This window comes from Mytilus californianus, unplaced genomic scaffold (genome assembly GCF_021869535.1).
Source record: "Mytilus californianus isolate M0D057914Y unplaced genomic scaffold, xbMytCali1.0.p SCAF_2, whole genome shotgun sequence".
NCBI classification, from domain to species: domain Eukaryota; kingdom Metazoa; phylum Mollusca; class Bivalvia; order Mytilida; family Mytilidae; genus Mytilus; species Mytilus californianus.
In genome coordinates this window covers 13,871,351-13,895,259 of record NW_026262668.1, presented here as the reverse complement: position 1 = coordinate 13,895,259, position 23,909 = coordinate 13,871,351, and the positions used below count along the sequence as shown (strand labels likewise).

General features: G+C 31.8%; 1 protein-coding gene and 1 long non-coding RNA gene across 9 annotated transcripts in view; both read right to left on the bottom strand.

The window, feature by feature from the left end:
- LOC127729292 (diacylglycerol kinase beta-like) overlaps positions 1–23,909 on the bottom strand; it is a 138,928-nt gene that overhangs the window by 7,427 nt on the left and 107,592 nt on the right. The window contains exons 22-26 of the mRNA XM_052237031.1: positions 20,666–20,756; positions 18,391–18,604; positions 3,571–3,691; positions 2,919–2,979; positions 753–850 (exon numbers count right to left, since the gene is read on the bottom strand). Of these exons, the coding sequence (XP_052092991.1) occupies positions 761–850; positions 2,919–2,979; positions 3,571–3,691; positions 18,391–18,604; positions 20,666–20,756 (577 nt within the window). The 3' untranslated portion in view covers positions 753–760. The remainder of the gene's footprint in view (positions 1–752; positions 851–2,918; positions 2,980–3,570; positions 3,692–18,390; positions 18,605–20,665; positions 20,757–23,909) is intronic.
- LOC127729293 (uncharacterized) lies at positions 21,023–23,296 on the bottom strand. Of its 8 annotated transcripts, none has more exons than XR_007994574.1 (4): positions 21,776–23,296; positions 21,419–21,727; positions 21,240–21,350; positions 21,023–21,209 (listed from the first exon to the last, which is right to left on the bottom strand). It is a non-coding gene; the product is annotated as an uncharacterized LOC127729293 (long non-coding RNA). The 8 variants fall into 8 exon arrangements; XR_007994576.1 differs by having other exon boundaries at positions 21,023–21,149; XR_007994579.1 differs by having other exon boundaries at positions 21,023–21,269; positions 21,300–21,350.

Below are 23,909 nucleotides of genomic sequence, written 5' to 3'. Positions count from 1 at the left end.
GGAAATCACTGTTTAAAGACAAATATGAATTTCTCCATAAAAAAATCATATGGCTATAAAGGAAAGAAAAACACTTAATTTCAATTTTTGTATACAAATAATCATTTCTCAGTAATGATATTTCATAAAAATATTTCATAATAAGCATATAAAACTGTACACATTTATGAGTTTAACATTAAATTTTTATCAAAATCAGACCTCAAATTAGTTTTTGACAATATTTAAAAAAAATGTGTTTTTATATGAAATAATAGGGGAATTTTCAATAGGTGAAACACTTTTGACCAAAGTCTGTATATTATTCATTTTAAGGATTTGTTTATGATAATATATAATTACTGTCTTTTCATGAGGTCAATATGTGGTTTTAAGACTTTTATTGACTTTTGAAAAACTGATATTCACTGAGACCTACCACTAAAATTAATATCAGTTGTTCAATGTCAATTTAACCACATATTTACCAAAACAAGACAATAACTGTTTTTATTCCATATTCCAAGAGAAAAAAGTTGTATTTTATGACAGTTATTTACCAAAACCATTTGCATGTCAAACATTTTACTGTTATTATAAAGATAAAAGCGTGTCACATTTAGCCCATTGAATATTTCTTTCCTTCAGGTGAATATGCAGTTTTATTCAAACTCCAATTCCTATAGAAAACAGTACTAAAATCATACCAATATGGAATAGATATACATACCGTAGGTACTAAAATCATACCAATATGGAACAGATATACATACCGTAGGTATCATTTCTTGAAAATCTTGAATAGAGAAGATTTCTTACTGGAAGGTGGTCCCATTAACATTGGAACCTGGTTTTTATGAGTTATATTAATCTGCAAATAACAGAAAATCACAAGTTTAAAAACAGCCCAAAAGTCCAATACCACAAGAAGATCTCATCTTCTTAATTTCATTAATCTCTACCTGATGACTTGTTAGCTTTCATATCATAGTTTTTGTATTATCAATTAAACAAGAGTGCACACACTGAAATGTCTTGCCTGTTTTACTGACCATTGATTTTAGGTTGAAAGTCTTAAAGATAAAGGTTTTACTACAAGTATCACATAAACTTATCATTTTAAAGATCGATGACAAAGAGGTCAAGGTCAGATAAAAAACTGTCACACAGACATGTACACCTTACAATTATTTTATACACCAAATATAGTTGACCCATTGCTTATGGTACCGGGTAATTGAAAAACAGACCAAAACACAAAAAACTTAATGTTAACCAATGAACCATAGAAATGAGGTCAAGGTCAGATGATACTGGCTAGACAGATATGTACACCTTACAATCATTCCATACACCAATAATAGTTGACCTATTGCTATAAGTATCTGAAAAACAGACCAAAACACAAAAACTTAACATTGACCAATGGACCATTAAAATGAGGTCAAGGTCAGATGACACCAGCTAGACAGACATGTACTATGCATACACCTTACAATCATTCCATACACCAAATATAGTTGACCTATTGCTTACAGTACTTGAAAAACTGACCAAACCACAAGAAATTAACAATGACTAATGAACCATAAAAAATGAGGTCAAGGTCAGATGAAACCTGCCAGACCGACATGTACCCCTTACAATCATTCCATACACCACATATAGTTGACCTGCTGCTTGTAGTATCTGAGAAAGGGACCTAATCACGTAACTTTAACCTTGATCACTTATACATGAATTGAAGTCGAGGTCAGGTTAACCCTGTCCGATGGACATGTAGACGTTGCAAGGAACCCATATACCAAATATAGTTATCCTATTACACATAATAAGTGAGAAATTCACATGATAAAAAAACTGTAATTTTTTTGTAAGCAGTCACTGAACCATGAAAATGAGGTCAAGGACAATGGGCATATGACAGATGGAAACTTCGTAACATAAAGGATCTGCATATAATTAGGTATGAAGCATCCAGGTCTTCTACCTTCTGAAATATAAAGCTTTATACAAATAGTTTACACCGCTGGATAGTAATACCTAAGTCTCACATTACTGCGACTTTCGTCGCAGGCGAGACATACAATTAAAACGGTGAGGACACATACTATAGAATTGGAAATTTTTGGAAATAAGTAAAAATTTCCACATGCGTAAATTTGATTAATTTCTCAAGACTAGAATCATGAAGGTTTTGGCCCTAAAAATCACTCTATTTAAAGTCCCCAAAAAAACAAAATTACCCCTTTTCAAAATATAATGCTACCAGATACAAAAAACAAGAACTAGAACCATTCTGATTTAATTATTCTTATTCTTAACAAAGGTATATAATATTTTTTTGATTAAAATTCTGTCATTCATTGTGGACATCCAAAATTATTCCTCAAACTTTTTAAAGATTTCTCCAGTGCACATAAGTGCATTGTGTTATGAAATCTTGAGTGTTCTAGGAAAACATAGTTTCCTTTGTAGTTGAAACCAAGTTTTAATAGTACATGTGTATTGTTATCCTTTCCTACTATTGTAAACATTAAAGTACATTGTAATTTAAGGTCTAGTTTCTGTAGTATTACTGTAAACTGTTTTCTTCTATTGTCAGGTTCCAAGTATGATATGAAGTATGTCATATTCTGATTTTATTATACTGTTATGAAGGTTTTTGTATAACAATGTTTTCTCTTGATGTATGACTGATTGTATGTTAAGTGAGCAGGACTGGGTCTGACAAATGTCAATTAATTTGGTTTAGAGCTGGACTGGGTCTGACAAATGTCAATTAACTTGGTTTAAATTTAAATGTTAAATAATTATTTCATTGACAAATACAAAAGATTTATGAACATCTAAAAATACATCATAGATTTATCAACACTTAAGATTTTAACATCTCTTAAAGTTAATTGACATTTGTGCCACCCTGATTAACTACTCACAGTACAAGGTGGCTGTAACCATGGTTCACCATCTATCTGCATTGGGAATCTTTTTCTCGTTCTAAAATCATATATATAATATAACAATAAAAATAAATTACATGGAAACATTTTTCTATTTTCAAACATCAATTTTACATCAAAATTAGTATCCTTGAAAAAATTAATTTGTTCACAGTATCAAAGTGTTTAGTTTGATTTAAATAAGATCTCTATATCTCAAATATTTTATGTAAAATCACTAATATATGAGTACTGTAGTACATGTAGATTTTTTTAACCTGATATCTTGTTAAGTAAAAGTTGTCCTGGTTCACAAATAAACATTGTAATACTGACCAAGACGTTTTTAAGACAATCGTAAACTTTGATCCCTATCAGTAATGATGTCAGCCTTACCTTATAACAACTTGGTTATATTAAGGAAGACATTTTTAAGATAATCTTAAACTTTGACCCCTATCAGTAATGATGTCAGCCTTACCTTATAATGACATGGTTACATTGAGGAAGACATTTTAAAGAAAATTGTAAACTTTGATCCCTCTCAGTATCATATCATTCTTACATTATAACGACATGGTAACATTTAGGAAGACATTTTAAAGACAATCGTTAACTTTGACCCTATCAGTAATGATGTCATTCTTACCTTATAACAACTTGGTTACACTGAGCAAGACGTTTTCCGGATGACCGTAGACCGGCATACACTTGACCCATGTGCATGCTATTCTCTAATCCTACAACCTCTATCATTCTGTCTCCTACATCTGTAAATAAATAATTAAAAACATGGTGTACCCTTTATAAGTCCTCAAAAACTTGCCCCCTCTTATTTGTAAAAAATAATTATGAAATAAAATGCAAACCTTTTATATATAAGTCCTCAAAACCTCTTTTGTTTACAAGCTCAAGAATGCTAGAATTATTTTTACACTACAAGTGTGCTATTTTCACAGTCCAGTGGTATAGATTGTATAAATAATTGTGATAGCCTTTTGTGTGATGAAAACAATATGCATCCATGGAGTATGAATGAAAATAGATTTGGTATCTGTCAAAGAGACAGCAACCCAATGACACAAACAAAGCATATTGAGGCCAACAAGTAGGCTTAAACAAAACACAAGTATCTGGACATAATTTCAAGCTCTGAATTGCCTAGAGTCTAGAGAAGTGGTGGATAACTTCAACAGATTCTTAGAGATTTTCCATCTCAGTACCCTAAGAGACAAAAAACATTAAGACCAGAGTCAAGACTTCCATTGATAATGTTCCTGATTTGGGACAGGCATTAAAACATGTCTTGAATGTGGTGAATTTATTTCCTGTACTTTCTTAAGTTTCCATGTTGATTGGCCAATTTGGCGTTTATTATTTGATTTTTTAAATGTATTTTTTTGGTTTTTTATTCACTCCTTTCTTAAAATGTATAATATCGATAAAAAGAACAATGTTCATCTTAAAAACTCTCTGTTATGAATTTTCCTTGGAGTTCGGTATTTTTATTATTTTACTTTTTCCTTAACTTATTAAAAATATTGCTTAAAAAATCCTCGATCTTTGATGAGTTACAATCAAGCTCCTATTCAAGTAATTGTGAATTTATCAGAAATGCTATCTGTTCTATCATGATATTGTCAAACAAATAAAATATCTTAATATTGAAATCCTCTACTTAAATTCCATGAAGTTTTTCCAAGGTGCATTAAATTCATAATTATTTTACGCTCACTCAAGCTCGTACCTTTTCCTATGTAAAATCTATAATATCGATAAAAAGAACAATGTTCATCTTCAGAAGTCAAAGATCAATGGTGTTTAGATCAGTTTTCCCTCATCTTTTTATTCAAATGTTGAAATTGATTACAAAAAAAGAAAACATTATCATATCGTTATCGACACAGGAAGTCTTAAGCTCATTAGCTTTAATCATGAATTTTAAATTAATATAATTATTCATCTTTTGGATTTTTGTCTTAACCGAAATGATCAAACATAAATTTCAATATGAAAGGAATAATAGGTTCAAAAACAGGAAATGTGAGACAATGTGATTTGTTCTGCAAAAGTGAGAAAAAAGAGTATCTATTGAAATATAACAATCTTTTGACAACCCAAATAGTCACTTTGATCAAAACATTCATTTATTGTTTCCAAACAGTAACAAAAATATCTTTAATACTGTCTTAAAAAACAAAAGATTTGTGATAGATCGAGCAACAAAATAATTAAACTGAACTATAAGATTTGGAATTTTGCTCCCCAACACAGACCTTAAATAAGGTGATTCTATTAATTTCATAACTCTTTATGGAAATACAATACTGTTCTCTCTATATTTTATTATAGGACATCTGTATCTCACATGTGTAAATCTGATTCAAGCTTTAATTACTTTTTCACTCCATAATATTTATTTGATAAATACAATCGGTACTGGTTTTCTTTCAAATATTTTAAAACATTACCAGACACTTTTTTTTATCTTAAAGCCATCTATAGTCAACTTTATAATATGCTGCTGTATTGATATACAAGAACATCCGATTTTGACATATTCTGGACAATTTATATGCACAATATTGAGGACACACTAAAATAGGGTATATAAAATTAATATAAAACTTCAAGTTTTGGGAAAAACAACATAATTATTATGAATCTGAAAATTTAAACACAGAGCAAATATTCCTTTGCTGTTATATGAGATTCAGTGGCAGATTCAGGGGTGGACATACACTGTGTAGGCCTCTCTTTGATTGGAAAATATATCATTTGTAGCATAAAATTGTTCAAAAATTTTTCACCTTACACAGCTGACCTGTATACATTAATCTCTCCTCCCCCCCTTTCCTCTTTCAAAAACCACAGAAACCCCCCTTGGAATGGATAACAAAGTTTAGTGACAATTTTACATATATTGAACAATGGATATTGTCTTTAGTCCATGATATTATTCTATGAGCTATGTATCTGTTGACCAAGAAACCTAGCTTTCTGTATTCTTTTTCTAGACCACAAGAGATCTTTTACCCACTGGATAACTTGAGATCATCCCCAGTTTTTGGTTGCTCAGTCTTAGTTTTTTATGTAGTGTTATGATGACTTGTTTGTCTTTTCATAATCTTTCACCTTTTGCCGTGGCTTTGTCAGTTCTCTTCGACTTGTAAGTTTTGAATGTACTCTTCTGTCTTTTTTTTCTTTTTACTCCTTTTATACTCAAACTTAAAGTAACCATCTTATATGGTCTGCCAATTTCTATAAACAGCAGGTAAACCAATTAGATGTTTATTTCTAAACAGGTAAATCTATGGATGTCACTTTCATTATTGAAAACGACACCAATGTCAATCTGACAAATAGTTTATAACATTATTTGATCACAGAATTGTGGACAAAGAAATTTTTGCGTCAATTAATTGTTAGTTTCCATGGAAATGATGAATTTATTAAGAAACAGTGTTAAATTTTCTTGACAAATTGGGTTTAAGACATGATTAGGTATCAGCGATAGAATATGTTTTGTTTCCGTTATAACCCAAACTAAATCTTCCTAATGGTTATAAAACTGTACAGGTAAAATGATGGACTCTAATGATCTTAGTTAATTACTTTCTGAGAGCTATAGTGAGATTTCAGCAGGTAGTTAACCTTCATCAGAATGGAAAGCAAAACAGTTATAAATAAAGGGAGGTTACTGGGAAAAGTTGATAAGATATTTTTACAAGCATTCTCAAAATAAAACATTCTCCATAATAATAAACAAACAAAGACATTCAGGGAACAACACCTGATTTCAAAATAAAATATTTAAATTACAACATTTATTTTTTAACTATAGGCAAACATCTATACAGCATAAGAAAAGTTTAAAATCCTCTGAATTAGAGAGACACCAATTCTGATCATACGGACAATACTGACCATAGGGACAATACTGACCATCAGGACATTACTGACCATAGAGACAATTGTATTCTTGCATGTTAAAACAACATTATTACCATGCATTATTTCTATGATTATGTAATGAAATCTTTATTGTCTTTCTATTATAATTTGAACATGACATTTCACCAACATAATTTTAAACTGTAATTTTATTTTGAAAACATTTCTATTGAGGAGAAAAATATACAACAACTTGTGTAAAACTGTTAACATGATAGCATTATATGAACGCAAATTTTTTGCAGCCGTATAAAAATGACTGTAGAGTAACAGCTTTAGAAAAGCCTAATGGTTTGGGTGCTGCTCTAATGTTAAAGGTAATGTATTATTATACAGCCATGTCTGATCAGGAGCACCGAATACAAGATTTGATGTTTGTACCGAGGTTTAGCATGCTATGAAACATGGTTCAACCAACCACTGTTATTGTTGTATTCACCAAAAAAAAATCTGTATACCAAGGAAATTTAATGACAGTTAATCAGCAATGGTTCCCATGAGGATAACTGTAGTTGAAAGAAACAGCTCCCCCCTTTTCTGTCTAAATGATATCAACCACATCTCTTTTCATCATAACTGACCTTGAAAAGATTTCCTTTTTTACTGATACTTATAACAGTTAAAGTAAAATATCTAAAGTTATTTTTTTTCCTAAATTGTATAATAAATGTAATGCATTTGATTTCATAAAAATCTTACTTCTATGACAAACACAGCCTTAAGATTATTTTACAGAACCCTATCCTTATATCTTAAGTTTCCTTTAAGAAAATTAATATTGCATCTTTTTCTTAAATGAGAGTTGTTTATTCATTCCAAATAATACAAAATAGGTTTTTAACTTTTAAATTTCACTTATGCATATTTTTTTAATTTGGAGACATGTTATTGCAATTAAAAATTTTCATGTCAGATATAAATTCCATTCAGCTATCAGTAAACTTTTGGGAAAATTAATTAAACAAAGGAAAAGACAAATGAATGGGTTTAATTGAAGGTTCTTAACAAAAACTTTGTTTTATACGGACTGAAATCTCATTTAAATCATACTAATTGACAGAGAGAAAAACAACACCATGACATGTGTATGACTATTTATTGTCAGTGTCAACTTGATCTCGTTAAAGAAATATTGCTAAGAAAGAATGGAGATTAAGAGAAACTTGTTTATCCATAATATAGCACAAATTCTGACCAATGCAACAATATGAATGCAATTATCAACAAAATATTTACGTTATATATTATTGGTCAGATAGACATATGAATTTGTCATTTTAAAATTTAATAAAATGCTCCGCAGGGCGCAGCTTGATACGACCGCAGAGGTCGAACCCTGAACAGTTGGGGCAAGTATGGACACAGCATTCAAGCTTGATACAGCTTTGCATTTGGATTGTGATTAAATATTTGACACAGCATAGGTTTCTGACACAGAATGAATGTGGTCTAAGAACTTAAAAATTTTAAATTGGACATTCACCTATTATGGTCCAATATCCAAAATCTAAATACATGGTTAGATTCAGCATATCAAAGAACCCCAAGAATTCAATTTTTTGATGAAATCAAACAAAGTTTAATTTTGGACCCTTTTTACCTCAATGTGGACAAAGTTGATAACGGGGCCCAAAAATCAAAAATCTAAGTACATGGTTATATTCAGCATATCAAAGAACCCCATATATTCAATTTTTGTTGAAATCAAACAAAGTTTAATTTTGGACCCCGATTTGGACCAACTTGAAAACTGGGCCCATAATCAAAAATCTAAATACATGTTTAGATTCAGCATATCAAGGAACCCTAAGAATTCAATTTTTGTTAAAATCAAACTAAGTTTAATTTTGGACCCTTTGGACCTTAATGTAGACCAATTTGAAAACGGAACCAAAAATTAAGAATCTAAATTCACGGTTAGATTCGGCATATCAAAGAACCCCAATAATTCAATTTTTGATGAAATCAAACAAAGTTTAATTTTGGACCCTTTTGACCTCAATGTGGACCAATTTAAAAACGGGGCCCAAAATCCAAAAACTAAATACACGGTTAGATTCAGCATATTAAAGAACCCCAAGAATTCAAGAATAAAACCCCATTGAAATTGGTCAAGAAATAAGCAATTTATACGAAGTATTTTCTTTTGCACAATACTGTGCAATTAAATATTTCTTGCTATTGCGCAACACTGTACAATTGACAATTTCTTGCTATTGCGCAATATTGTGCTATTGGATATTTCTTGCTATTGCGCAATACTGTGCAATTGAAGATTTCTTGCTATTGCACAATACTGTGCAATTGAAGATTTCTTGCTATTGTGCAATACTGTGCAATTGAAAATTTCTTGCTATTGCACAATACTTATTATATAATAATTAACACATCCTGTTTGGTGTGTATCTCCTACCATATCATTATTATTTGCTTTTAAATATAAATCAGAAATAACCAACTTAAAATGGAAAATTTTAAAAGAAAAAAAAAAGGAAAAAAAAAAAAATCCCCCCCCCCCCCCCCAAATTTTTTGAACCCCCTTATGATTCATCACCCCCAAACTCAATCCCAGCCTTCCCTTTGTGGTATGGTACCTTGCAGTACAATTTCAGAGAGATCCATAAACTTGAACACAAGTTATTGTCTGGAAACTAGAAAAATGTGTTTTTGGCCCCTTTTTGGCCCCAAATTCCTAAACATTTAGGGCAATTACCCCCAAACTCAAACCCAGCTTTCCCTTTGTGATATGGAACCTTGTGGTACAATTTCAGAAAGATCCATACACTTACACACAAGTTATTGTCCTGAAACTAGAAAAATGCTTGTTTTTTGCCCCTTTCTGGCCCCTAATTCCTAAAATATTGAGGCAATTACCCCCAAACTCAATCCCAGCCTTCCCTTTGTGGTATGGTACCTTGCAGTACAATTTCAGAGAGATCCATACACTTGAACACAAGTTATTGTCTGGAAACTAGAAAAATGCTTATTTTTGGCCCCTTTTTGGCCCCCAATTCCTAAACGTTTCGGCAATTACCCCCAAACTCAATTCCAGCTTTCCCTTTGTGATATGGAACCTTGTAGTACAATTTCAGAAAGATCCATACACTTACACACAAGTTATTGTCATGAAACTAGAAAAATGCTTGTTTTTTGCCCCTTTTTTGGCCCCTAATTCCTGAAATTTTGAGGCAATTACCCCCAAAATCAATCCCAGCATTCCTTTTGTGATATGGAACCTTGTGGTACAATGTCACAAAGATCCATACACTAACACACAAGTTATGTCTGGAAGTTACAAAAATGCTTATATTTGGCCCCTTTTTGGCCCCTAATTCCTTTACTGTTGGTACCATAACCCCCAAAATCAATCCCAACCTTTCTTTTGTGGTATTGAACCTTGTGGTAAAATTTCATAGAGATCCATTCACTTAAACTAAAGTTAGAGTGCGAAAACCAATGTGTCTTCGGACGACGCCGGACGACGCCAGACGACAACGACGACGACGACGACGCCAACGTCATACCAATATACCACCACAAAAATTTGTTTGCGGTCGTATAAAAAAACAGTAGACATCAATGGGACATTCAAAACTCAAGTCCAAGAGAAATAGACAACGTAATGGCATAAAGCAAAAGCAACAAAAAGTCCACAAAACACTACATAAATAAACTAAAGAATGGCCAACACAAATCCCAACAAAACCTGGGGGTGATATCACAGTAATAATGATCAGTCTCAGGGTTACACAACATTTTCTTATTTTACCTCTATCTCTATACATATATATTCAAAAAGGAGGGGGCCATTCTGTTCAGTAGTTTTTGAGAAAAGATTTATTCAAAGTATTGGAATAGGAAATCAGAAAGTTAGTGTCTGATAGATCTGAGAAAATTGAGTAAAAAATATTTGTTGGATGAACAAACAGTCAGCAAGACTAAGTGACTGCAATATAGCCCCACAATTTTTAAGTTTGGGTATAAAAATAAATCATCATTATATGAGTTTTGGGGATTGTCCAGGATTGTTTTTTTCTTACTTTTCTATAAAATAATGGAAGTAATAAATGTTTGATCCTCCATCCTAAGTCAAAAGGTTTCTAAAGGAGAAGGTATGATAAGGTCACGTTCCTGGCCCCTTGATTTTGAAAATCAAAACGTATTATAAATCTACCATATCATATCCTTCAGGTGTTCATTCATCATTAGTCTGGCAGATATAAGTATTCATCATTGGTCTGACAGATATCAGTATACATCATTGGTCTGACAGATATCAGTATTCATCATTGGTCTGACAGATATCAGTATTCATCATTAGTCCGACAGATATCAGTATTCATCATTGGTCTGACAGATATCAGTATTCATTATAAGTCTGACAGATATCAGTATTCATCATTGGTCTGACAGATATCAGTATTCATCATTAGTCTGACAGATATCAGTATTCATCATTAGTCTGACATATATCAGTATTCATCATAGGTCTGACAGATATCAATACAGATATCAGTATTCATCATTTGTCTTACATATATTTGTATTCATCATTGGTCTGACAGATATCAGTATTCATCATTGGTCTGACAGATATCAGTATTCATCATTGGTCTGACAGATATCAGTATTCATCATTAGTCTGACAGATATCAGTATTCATCATTAGTCTGACAGATATCAGTATTCATCATTGGTCAGACAGATATCAGTATTCATCATTGGTCTGACAGATATCAGTATTCATCATTGGTCTGACAGATATCAGTATTCATCATTGGTCTGACAGATATCAGTATTCATCATTAGTCTGACAGATATCAGTATTCATCATTGGTCTGACAGATATCAGTATTCATCATTAGTCCGACAGATATCAGTATTCATCATTGGTCTGACAGATATCAGTATTCATTATAAGTCTGACAGATATCAGTATTCATCATTGGTCTGACAGATATCAGTATTCATCATTAGTCTGACAGATATCAGTATTCATCATTAGTCTGACATATATCAGTATTCATCATAGGTCTGACAGATATCAATACAGATATCAGTATTCATCATTTGTCTTACAGATATTTGTATTCATCATTGGTCTGACAGATATCAGTATTCATCATTGGTCTGACAGATATCAGTATTCATCATTGGTCTGACAGATATCAGTATTCATCATTAGTCTGACAGATATCAGTATTCATCATTAGTCTGACAGATATCAGTATTCATCATTGGTCAGACAGATATCAGTATTCATCATTGGTCTGACAGATATCAGTATTCATCATTGGTCTGACAGATATCAGTATTCATCATTGGTCTGACAGATATCAGTATTCATCATTAGTCTGACAGATATCAGTATTCATCATTGGTCTGACAGATATCAGTATTCATCATGAATTTTGTCTCACATATAAAACTAGCAAGATGTGGTATGATTGCCAATGAGACAACTCTCCATCAGATACCAAATGATGTACAAGTTAACAACTATAAGTCACCATATGGCCTTCAACAATGAGCAAAGCCAATACCGCATAGTAAGCTTTAAAAATCCCATATGACCAATGTAAAACAATAGAAATGAGAAAACTAACGGCCTGATTTATGAACACAATAATAAATGAAAAACAAATATGATACACAGCAACAAATGACAACCCTTGAATTACCAACTCGCCCCACATATAAAAAGGGGTTAAATCCTGCTAAATTAAGGCCTTCAAACTAGCCCACTAATGAAAAGTGGTTTAATCTTTATGAATAAAGGTCTGCCAACTCACCCAACTTATGAAAAGGAGTTTAATCCCTATGAATAAAGGCCTCATATCCCACTGAATTTAGCCCTGCCCACTCGCCCCAACAATAAATACTGATGAAAACCTTAGAAAGGCAACTTTTTTTTTTTTTTTTTACTTCTTTTCTTTCAGTTGAAACAAAGCGAAAAGATGTATTAAGTGTGAACATAAATACTCTAACAGTTGTATGAGCATGCATGACGTACAATTTTATTGACCATTGTAATTAATTGTTTATGGCATTTGTTTTCTGTTAAATTATGTAGCAACAATTACATAATAATAAATAAATTATTGCCAATTTTATTTTAAGAAATATAGCATCATTTAATTTCATTTAATTTCAATCAGAATCAAATATTAGATTTTCTTATTTTTATTAATATAACAAGTGGTTTTTTGTCTATTGTTATTTTAGTATTACTGTTGGGATGATTGGGTAGATTAATCTCATTTATTTTCATAAGTGAGGCTAGTTGGCAGGCCTACATTCAGCGAGATGTACTCCTTTTCAATAGTGAGTCGAGTTGGTACACAAAAATGGGATGAGTTAGTAGAAATTGGGGCGAGTTGGTGGAAAGTGGGGCAAGTTGGTGGAAAGTAGGGCTAGTTTGTCTGGGCCAATTAGGCAGTAGGGCAAGTTGTCTTGCTTCCATCAATTTCAACATGTTTATGACATCATAGAGACATAAAAAATGACCTTTCTGCACTTGTCCAGAATATATTAGCCTGTTCATTTATCAATAAAATTCACTTAAGGTGGTACCAAACACCTTGACTAAAATTAATTTGGCTTGTTTAATTTTCATAAAATTTTGACAAAATATTTACTTTGACCCTTTGACAAAAATAAAAAAATTTCAAAAAACTCGAACTACACACTTTATCTGAAAAATTTCATTGGATATATAGCAGTTTGACAAACACTAATTTTGATCATTGTGAAGCTTAATACTTCCTTAAAAAAAGAACGTGATTAAAGCGTTCAGCTGATTTTTACAGAGTTATCTCCCTGTAGTTTTATGTACCACCTTAACTTTGAAAATCTTAAATAACTTTAATATTTTTGCAATTTCAGGGGCCAAATAAATAGATATTTACAATTTGATATATGGTTCTTATCAAACCTCCTCCCTTATAAATTGAAAATCTTGATGAAATTGTTTTTCTTAAAAAATTCTGTAAAAGCGCAAATTATTTTCCTTTAATCTGTTGTGTATCAACATCAAAAGTCTTTACAAATTTAAACAATACCAATTTAATGAATTAACTGCTACATACTTGGTGAAGTAATGCATCCATTAAATTTTCCTCTTATTTATCATCCTATCAATTAATTAACAAATTTTGTTACAAATTTCATCCTTCCGTTTGTTAACTGTAAAACGTTTCTTTGAAGAATATTTTGATATTTCAATAATTGATATTATATCCGAAATAATAGGATCAAATTTCATTAAAACGTGATCTTTCTGTATAAATTTTTGGTGATTTTTTGCTTCATTAGAAATTTGAACATGCTCCCTGTGCTTGCTATATATCCTAGTCATAGTACAGTTGAAATTTCAAAGACAATATAGAAAAATTAAAAACAGAAAGGGAATCAATTATAGAGACACAACTCTAAATCAGTATTATGAAATATTAATTACACTGAAATAATAAACCAATACCCAATCATTTGAAAGCATCCAAGATATTGGCTTAGTATTTTATTTGGTGCTTTCATACACTGATTTTTTATTTATTTTCTTTAAAAAATAAAAGTATTTCATGTGTCCATACCGATTTTCTGGATTTAACTTCATCAGGAAAAGCCAAATATTTAAGCCAAAGATGTATAAAAAACAGAAACAGTTGAAGAGCTATATGACCAAAATGGACCTTAAATAATAGCCAAATTCATATAAGGTCAAGTATCTTTTGTTAGTCCAATGATTGAGATAAAAAAAGGGGGAGAATTAAGATAAAAAAAAATTAGTGTATCCCCAACCACATGTTCATGTACCTTCCCCCTTGTCAGGAACCTTAATAATGGTTGTCTTGTGTCATATTCAGTCAAGTATGGACTATGAAGGAGATATATATAGCTTGACTTATTGTACAGACACCTGTTTATTGTTGAAGATTGTGTGTTGACTTTAAGAAGGTTTTATGTTTATTTGAAACTTTGGTATCCTATTTCATTGACATACATCCTACATCTCTATCTATACATATCTGTTAAGGGCAAAAATACTTAAAAAATAGAGTCACACGCTGAAATGTCTCACCTTCTTTACTGACCATTGATTTTATGTTGATAGTCATAAATATAAAGCTTTACTACAAGTATCACATAACCTTAACATGATCCAAGAAAATGAGGTCAAGGTCAGATAAACCAAACGGGAAATACATGTACACCTTGCAATCATTCAATACAGCAATATTGTTTATAGTTTCCAGGAAAACTAAACATTGACCAATGAACCAAGAAAATGAGGTCAAGGTCAGATGAACCATGCCAGAGAGACATGTACACCTTACAATCAATCTATGAATTAAATATAGTTTACTTATTGCTTATAGTATCTAAGAAATAAACTTAACCATGAAAACTTAACTTTGACCAATGAACCATGAAAATGAGGTGAAGGTCAGATGATACCTGCCAGACAGACATACACACCTTACAATCTTTCCATACAACAAATATAGTTGACCTATTGCTTATTGTTAAAGAAAAACAGACCAAAACACAAAAACTTAACACTGAACAATGAACTGTGAAAATAAGGTCAAGGTCAAATAATTACATTAGATGTATGTTTCATTATAATACGTTATTCTAATTGGCTACACTGCAATCTCGCGTTATTCCTTAATCAACTTCATTACACAATAAAATTTATCATTCATGATGACAGGAGGTCCCACAATAAAGTGCACAGGCAAATTAAATAAAAACTTGATAAAAATCGTGTTTTCATGATCCTAGCTAAAAAATGTAATTATAAGTATTGAATGCTTCTTTTTGTAACTTCATAGGGGTGTAAAAGCGTTGACCGTGCACATTACAAAATGTACTTCGATCAATGCTTTTACACCCCAATGAAGTTACAAAAAGAAGCATTCAATTCCTAAATAAAACCTGCCAGTCTGACATGTACATCATAAAATATTTCCATACACCAAATATAGTTGACTTATTGCATATAGTATTAGAAAAAAAAAAAGAAAGACCAAAACACAAAAACTTAACTTTGACCACTGAACCATGAAATTGAGGTCAAGGTCAGATGACACCTGCCAGTTGGACATGTACACCTTACAATCATTCCATACACCAAATATAGTAGACCTATTGCTTATAGTATTTGATATATGGACTTGACCACGAAAACTTAACCTTGTTCACTGATCCATGAAATGAGGTCAAGGTCAGATGAAAACTGTCTGACAGGCATGAGAACCTTGCAAGGTACGCACATACTAAATAAAGTTATCCTATTACTCATAATAAGAAAGAAATTAACATTACAAAAAATCTTAACTCTTTTTTCAAGTAGTCACTGAACCATGAAAATGAGGTCAAGGACAATGGACATATGACAGACAGAAACTTCATAACATAAGGCATCTATATACAAAGTATGAAGCATCTAGGTCTTCCACCTTCTAAAATATAAAGCTTTTAAGAAGTTAGTTAATGCTGCCCCCGCTGCTGGATCACTATCCCTATGTCGAGCTTTCTTCGACAGAAGTCGCAGGCTCGACAAAAAAACACACCATTTATCAGGCTGTTGGTTTTCTCGTTTGGATTGTTTACATTTTGTCAAGTCAGGCCTAGGCCTTTTAAAGCTAATACTATATGGTATGTGTTTTGCTCATTTTTGAAGGCCATACTATGGCTTGCATCCATGACATTTGGTCTCTGGTCAATAGTTGTCTCATTGGCAATCATACCACATTTCCTTATTATAATACTGATGAGTTTCCCAATTTGGGACTGACACACCAATAAACAGGGACTGACACACCAATAAACAGAGACTGACACACCAATAAACAGGGACTGACACACCAATAAACAGGGACTGACACACCAATAAATAGGGACTGACACACCAATAAACAGAGACTGACACACCAATAAACAGAGACTGACACACCAATAAATAGGGACTGACACACCGAGACTGACACACCAATAAACACAGGTGCTAACTTGTTGTTGAGTCCTCCCCTCTTTATCATGACCAGTGAAATAAAAGAACAGAGTTGCAATGTCCCCCGCCTTGCACATATTTAATCTATCCAAGGATCAAGGGCAATTACTAATAAATACACTTTATTTTTTTTTCTTTAAAACTGTTAATAAATATCTTAGAAAAATGAATGCTTCAGAGCAAATTCAATGTTATTTCCAATATAATTAACATTTCATAGGGGCATAACTCGTTAAAAATATTAGATCAGCACTTGTTTTCAAAAGTGTCAAAGACATTGCTGATATAAACCTATGATATAAATTTCATAAATTTTGGCAAGAATCGTGCAAATGAGAGCGCTAACTATGCAATTTTTCATATAATTAATATCACCAAGGGGCATAACTCTTTTAAAAATAATTGATCAGCAAAGATTTTCAACTCATCCAAGACATTAATGATATTAACCTATAAAATAAATTTCATAAAAATCTGGCAAGAATTGTACACATGAGAGTGCTCACAAGGCAATTTTCCTTATAATTAAGGGGCATAACTCTATTAAAAATAATTGATGGTCACAGATTTTCTAACTTGTCCAAGACATCACTGACATAAACCTACAATATAATTTCATAAATCTCTGGCAAGAATTGAACACATGAGAGCACTACGATGCAATTTTCCATATAATTAATGTTTCCAAAGGGCATAACTCTTTTAAAAATAATTGATCGGCACTGATTTTTGAACTCGTCCAAGACATTGCTGATATAAACCTATGACATAAGTTTAATAAAAATCTGCCAAGATTAGTACATGGGAGAGCACTAACAAGACCGGACAGATGGCCGGTATTTCTACGTCCCCCTGCAAAGTGTTGCGCAGGGAACAATGAAAAAGGGAAAACAGAAGCATATAAAATAGAAATTATTTCAGAACAAGAGGCTCCTTAGCTTATATCAAGGGCAATTACTTCCAGTCGGTCAATTAACATTTTAGTCATGTAGAACTTTTTGAATATTTTAGTTTGTTGATCATTTTTCTCTCTTTCTATTATAGTTCTCAAGATTATTGCCAAAAATGGGTAAAAATCATCATTTAAAGGCAATAACTCATACAAGGATACCTTAAAGAAGACTAGGAAAAAGAAATATGTTACCTTTCTTCTATCATTGACTTAAAAGTAAGTTATTTTCAAACTTATAAAAATTAACAGAATAATAGGATGAAGATAAATTCATCTGTAAGAATAAATAATACAAATAACTGGCTGTCTTCCTAAAAAAATGTCTGATACAGTAAACGTAAAATCTTTTGCAAAGGGTTATTTTGACTTATTTAGCAATAACAAATGGTTTGTAGGAAGCAATAATATTGATGTGAAGGCTGAAGTTTGTTGATGTGCAAATCTAACTCCAACACAAAAATAGTATGCATTAAAATGACAAAAATATCCACATTTACCTTGGTTTAAAAATTACATTATGGTTAAAATTTATCATAGAAACAAACCTTGAACTGCAATAGCTAGTTCTGCAGAAGACATGCTACTCGTAGAAAATTCTTTGTCTTTGTCTTTTTTGGCATTCTTTTGAGCTTTGCGTCGTTTTTTCTGACTGGGGTTGTCTCCCCAAAGATTTGTTCCTCCATATATACTAGGAATATTAAGTACAGCTATGCCCTCTAAGCGTGGACCATTGGCAAGGTCCAATGATACACCATCACACTGCAAAACAATGGTATCAATGACATAGATATAACATTATATTACTGTGGATTCATTTATTCTTGTGGGTTCCAATTTTTGCGTTGATTGAGAAAAAATTGTATTTTGTGGATATTCCTTATCATAGTTTTGCCAAAATCTGCATACAAGCTTATCGAAATTTGTACTTTGTAAAACTTTTTAATTTGTGCTTCACATTTACCCACAAAATCCACAAAAATTAATATTCCTCAAATAAAAATAAATCCACAGAAAATTGTTTCAATGTTGACTTGAATATTTGCATTATCATTTAACAAGACATTTAATTGTTAAATATCAAAAAGCAACAGCATGGGTAGTGTAACAGAAACCTTACATGTATCATTAAAGGAGGAAGCATGATAAGAGTTGCCTCTGAAATTGTAAAAAAGAGGCCTCTAAGAGCCTGAATCACTCCCCTGTCAAAAACATATTTTGTATTACTGATCAGTTTTGCTGTTTACTTTTACTACTTATCTATTAAAGTTTTTGAGATAATAGGCAACAAAATTTGAAAAATTAGTGAAAAATGTTCATTTAAGAGTATAAACTCTTATAAGGGGTCATCCAATGGTTTCAGCCATTTGGCATTTTTGTTTTATTTTGTATTGGTGATCATTTTTGCTGTTTACAGTATCTATTCTATTATAATTTTTGAGATAATAGCAATGGCCATTTTCACACTTGATAAAAGCCTTCTTTGACCTACCCAAATTTAAACTAAACCAACAGTGACATCTTTGTAACAAATATCTGTTTGAGTACATGTTTATTTCTAAATATTAATGAGAAGATCTCAAAATAAAACTTTTTCAGCAATTTATGCAGTTTGCATGAAATGCAAAACAAAAGAAGCCCTAAAGCAAGCAAAGATCCAAGACAAAATTCAATCAAAGTGCTTGTGTCTGAGCACAGAGGGCTAAAGGTTGCTTTCATTTTACATTTTAAAGGCAATATTTTGCATTGAGTTATCTTCCTTTGTCCATAATTGTTGGTAGAACAGATAGATGCATTTGTCATTCACTACTAAATATAGATATCAAGCCTGTAACATTTTGTCCAATCTTTACTCAAACATATTAACATTGATGGCTGACATAATAATTTCTTCTGAATGTCAATATCTTAAGGATAAATTAATTGACAGATTCATAAAACTTGATTTGAATTCAACGGGCTACAAAATAGCTTTATATCTTTTCCTTTAAGACGCTCATACTGACGGTCTCAAGTGTACATTATCAAAGAATTAAATCAAATCTTTCATTATAACATATCTACATTTTCACTGGTTTGAAATATTCTTTATCCCACCATTTACAGCCGATAATTTTGAGTGTGTAATTATACATACAAGTAAAGTTTGTTTCTTTGTCAGGTGAACCATGATTTCTTTATTAATTATTGTAAGTAAAGAAACAAACTATTTGTTGCTGTATATCATATTTGATTTGTACATAAATCAGGCTGTTAGTTTTCCGATTTGAATTGTTTAACATTTGTCATTTGAGGGTCTTTTATAGCTGACTATGCGATATGGGTTTTGCTCATTGTTGAAGGCTGTATGGTGACCTATAATTGTAAACTTCTTTGTCATTTGATCTCTGGTGGAGAGTTGTCTCATTGGCAATCATACCACATCTTCTTATTTTTATATCCAAACAGTTTTTTTTACATCTATTTTGTTATCTGTCTGATGATCTGAATGAATAGCAATAACTAATGTAAATTTTTCACTGGGAAGTAAACAAAGGAAATAGGGATTTACAAACAAACTAACTTTATCATTCCTTGTACACACTCAAGTATATCAGCTGTAACAGGGAAATGAAACTATCACAATTGAATAAGGAAATAATCTTTGTTGTCAACCTCCCATACATATATGCCCATAAATAAAAGTTCCACTCACCCCAAAAAAAAATTCCAAATTTCTGATTCATTTAATTGCAAAGCATATATTTTAGTTGATGTTATTGTCCTCAATATTCCTAACTCCTAGAAGTATTTGAAAAGATCTAAAAATAATATTTCACTCACCATTATATCAATATTTTCATGTAAAGCTTTACAAGTTGCAGATAAAGTTTCGGACGTTCCAAATTCAAAATACCAGAGTTTATTTTTCATCCTGAAATTAAAAAAAAACATTCAATTTTACAAAATTTGCACTCTGAATGTAAAAGTCAATTCTTGTTAACAAACATTAAGTGTGTTGTTGCAATGAAAACAGAAAGTACAGGAAGGGTGACATTCATCCATATATTCTCCAATTAATTCCCATTTCATATTTTTCTTTCTTCAAGGTTTCACATCTTAAAATTTCAAAGTTTCCCCTTTCTGTTTTGTTCCTCTTTTTTCTTTAAAACTGTTTCACCAGATTTATCTAGTAAGTACTACTATTCCCCTGTTTTACCAGATTTATCTAGTAAGTACTACTATTCCCCTGTTTTACCAGATTTATCTAGTAAGTACTACTATTCCCCTGATTTATCTAGTAAGTACTACTATTCCCCTGATTTATCTAGTAAGTACTACTATTCCCCTGATTTATCTAGTAAGTACTACTATTCCCCTGATTTATCTAGTAAGTACTACTATTCCCCTGATTTACCTAGTAAGTACTACTATTCCCCTGATTTATCTAGTAAGTACTACTATTCCCCTGATTTACCTAGTAAGTACTACTATTCCCCTGATTTATCTAGTAAGTACTACTATTCCCCTGATTTACCTAGTAATACTACTATTCCCCTGATTTATCTAGTAAGTACTACTATTCCCCTGTTTTACCAGATTTATCTAGTAAGTACTACTATTCCCCTGATTTACCTAGTAAGTACTACTATTCCCCTGATTTATCTAGTAAGTACTACTATTCCCCTGATTTACCTAGTAAGTACTACTATTCCCCTGATTTACCTAGTAAGTACTACTATTCCCCTGATTTATCTAGTAAGTACTACTATTCCCCTGTTTTACCAGATTTATCTAGTAAGTACTACTATTCCCCTGATTTACCTAGTAAGTACTACTATTCCCCTGATTTACCTAGTAAGTACTACTATTCCCCTGATTTATCTAGTAAGTACTACTATTCCCCTGTTTTACCAGATTTATCTAGTAAGTACTACTATTCCCCTGTTTTACCAGATTTATCTAGTAAGTACTACTATTCCCCTGATTTACCTAGTAAGTACTACTATTCCCCTGATTTATCTAGTAAGTACTACTATTCCCCTGATTTACCTAGTAAGTACTACTATTCCCCTGATTTACCTAGTAAGTACTACTATTCCCCTGATTTATCTAGTAAGTACTACTATTCCCCTGTTTTACCAGATTTATCTAGTAAGTACTACTATTCCCCTGATTTACCTAGTAAGTACTACTATTCCCCTGATTTACCTAGTAAGTACTACTATTCCCCTGATTTATCTAGTAAGTACTACTATTCCCCTGTTTTACCAGATTTATCTAGTAAGTACTACTATTCCCCTGTTTTACCAGATTTATCTAGTAAGTACTACTATTCCCCTGTTTCACCAGATTTATCTAGTAAGTACTACTATTCCCCTGTTTTACCAGATTTATCTAGTAAGTACTACTATTCCCCTGTTTTACCAGATTTATCTAGTAAGTACTACTATTCCCCTGATTTATCTAGTAAGTACTACTATTCCCCTGATTTATCTAGTAAGTACTACTATTCCCCTGTTTTACCAGATTTATCTAGTAAGTACTACTATTCCCCTGTTTTACCAGATTTATCTAGTAAGTACTACTATTCCCCTGTTTTACCAGATTTATCTAGTAAGTACTACTATTCCCCTGTTTCACCAGATTTATCTAGTAAGTACTACTATTCCCCTGTTTTACCAGATTTATCTAGTAAGTACTACTATTCCCCTGTTTTACCAGATTTATCTAGTAAGTACTACTATTCCCCTGTTTCACCAGATTTATCTAGTAAGTACTACTATTCCCCTGTTTTACCAGATTTATCTAGTAAGTACTACTATTCCCCTGTTTTACCAGATTTATCTAGTAAGTACTACTATTCCCCTGATTTATCTAGTAAGTACTACTATTCCCCTGATTTATCTAGTAAGTACTACTATTCCCCTGTTTTACCAGATTTATCTAGTAAGTACTACTATTCCCCTGTTTTACCAGATTTATCTAGTAAGTACTACTATTCCCCTGTTTTACCAGATTTATCTAGTAAGTACTACTATTCCCCTGTTTCACCAGATTTATCTAGTAAGTACTACTATTCCCCTGTTTTACCAGATTTATCTAGTAAGTACTACTATTCCCCTGTTTTACCAGATTTATCTAGTAAGTACTACTATTCCCCTGTTTCACCAGATTTATCTAGTAAGTACTACTATTCCCCTGTTTCACCAGATTTATCTAGTAAGTACTACTATTCCCCTGTTTCACCAGATTTATCTAGTAAGTACTACTATTCCCCTGTTTCACCAGATTTATCTAGTAAGTACTACTATTCCCCTGTTTTACCAGATTTATCTAGTAAGTACTACTATTCCCCTGTTTCACCAGATTTATCTAGTAAGTACTACTATTCCCCTGTTTTACCAGATTTATCTAGTAAGTACTACTATTCCCCTGTTTTACCAGATTTATCTAGTAAGTACTACTATTCCCCTGTTTTACCTCTACTTAATCCTGCTTTACAAATGTAACAAAGTTAACCACTCCTTTGTGACCCTCATTTCCCCTTTTCCCACAATTTTTTCAAATATAATAGTAATTACCTTGAAAATATGAATAAAAGGGAGATTTGGAAAATATGTCAATGCAGCAGTAAACCAACAATTAATATGATAAAAGCAAAAAGCTAACATAATAGGTAAAGATTCGAGGTAAGTTGTTTTTGTTTCAGTTTTGACTTAGATAGGTTTTTGAGTTGAAACAGCAGGTAATATGTTACCTGAATAACCAAACACATAATTCTATATAATTTAAAGTCATACTATCATGTCTTTGTTCTAATTCAGCAAACAATTGTTTTGTAAGATTTTGAATTGGTGTTTACAGTATCTACCTGTCTGTTCTAGTTTTTGAGATAAAAGCAATGGCCATTTTCACACTTGATAAAAGCCTTCTTTGACCCACCCAAAAATAAACTAAACCAACAGTAACATCTTTGTAACAAGTATCTGTTTGAGTACATGTTTATTTCTAAATATTAATGAGAAGATCTCAAAATAAAACTGTTTAAGCAATTTATGCAGTTTGCATGAAATGCAAAACAATA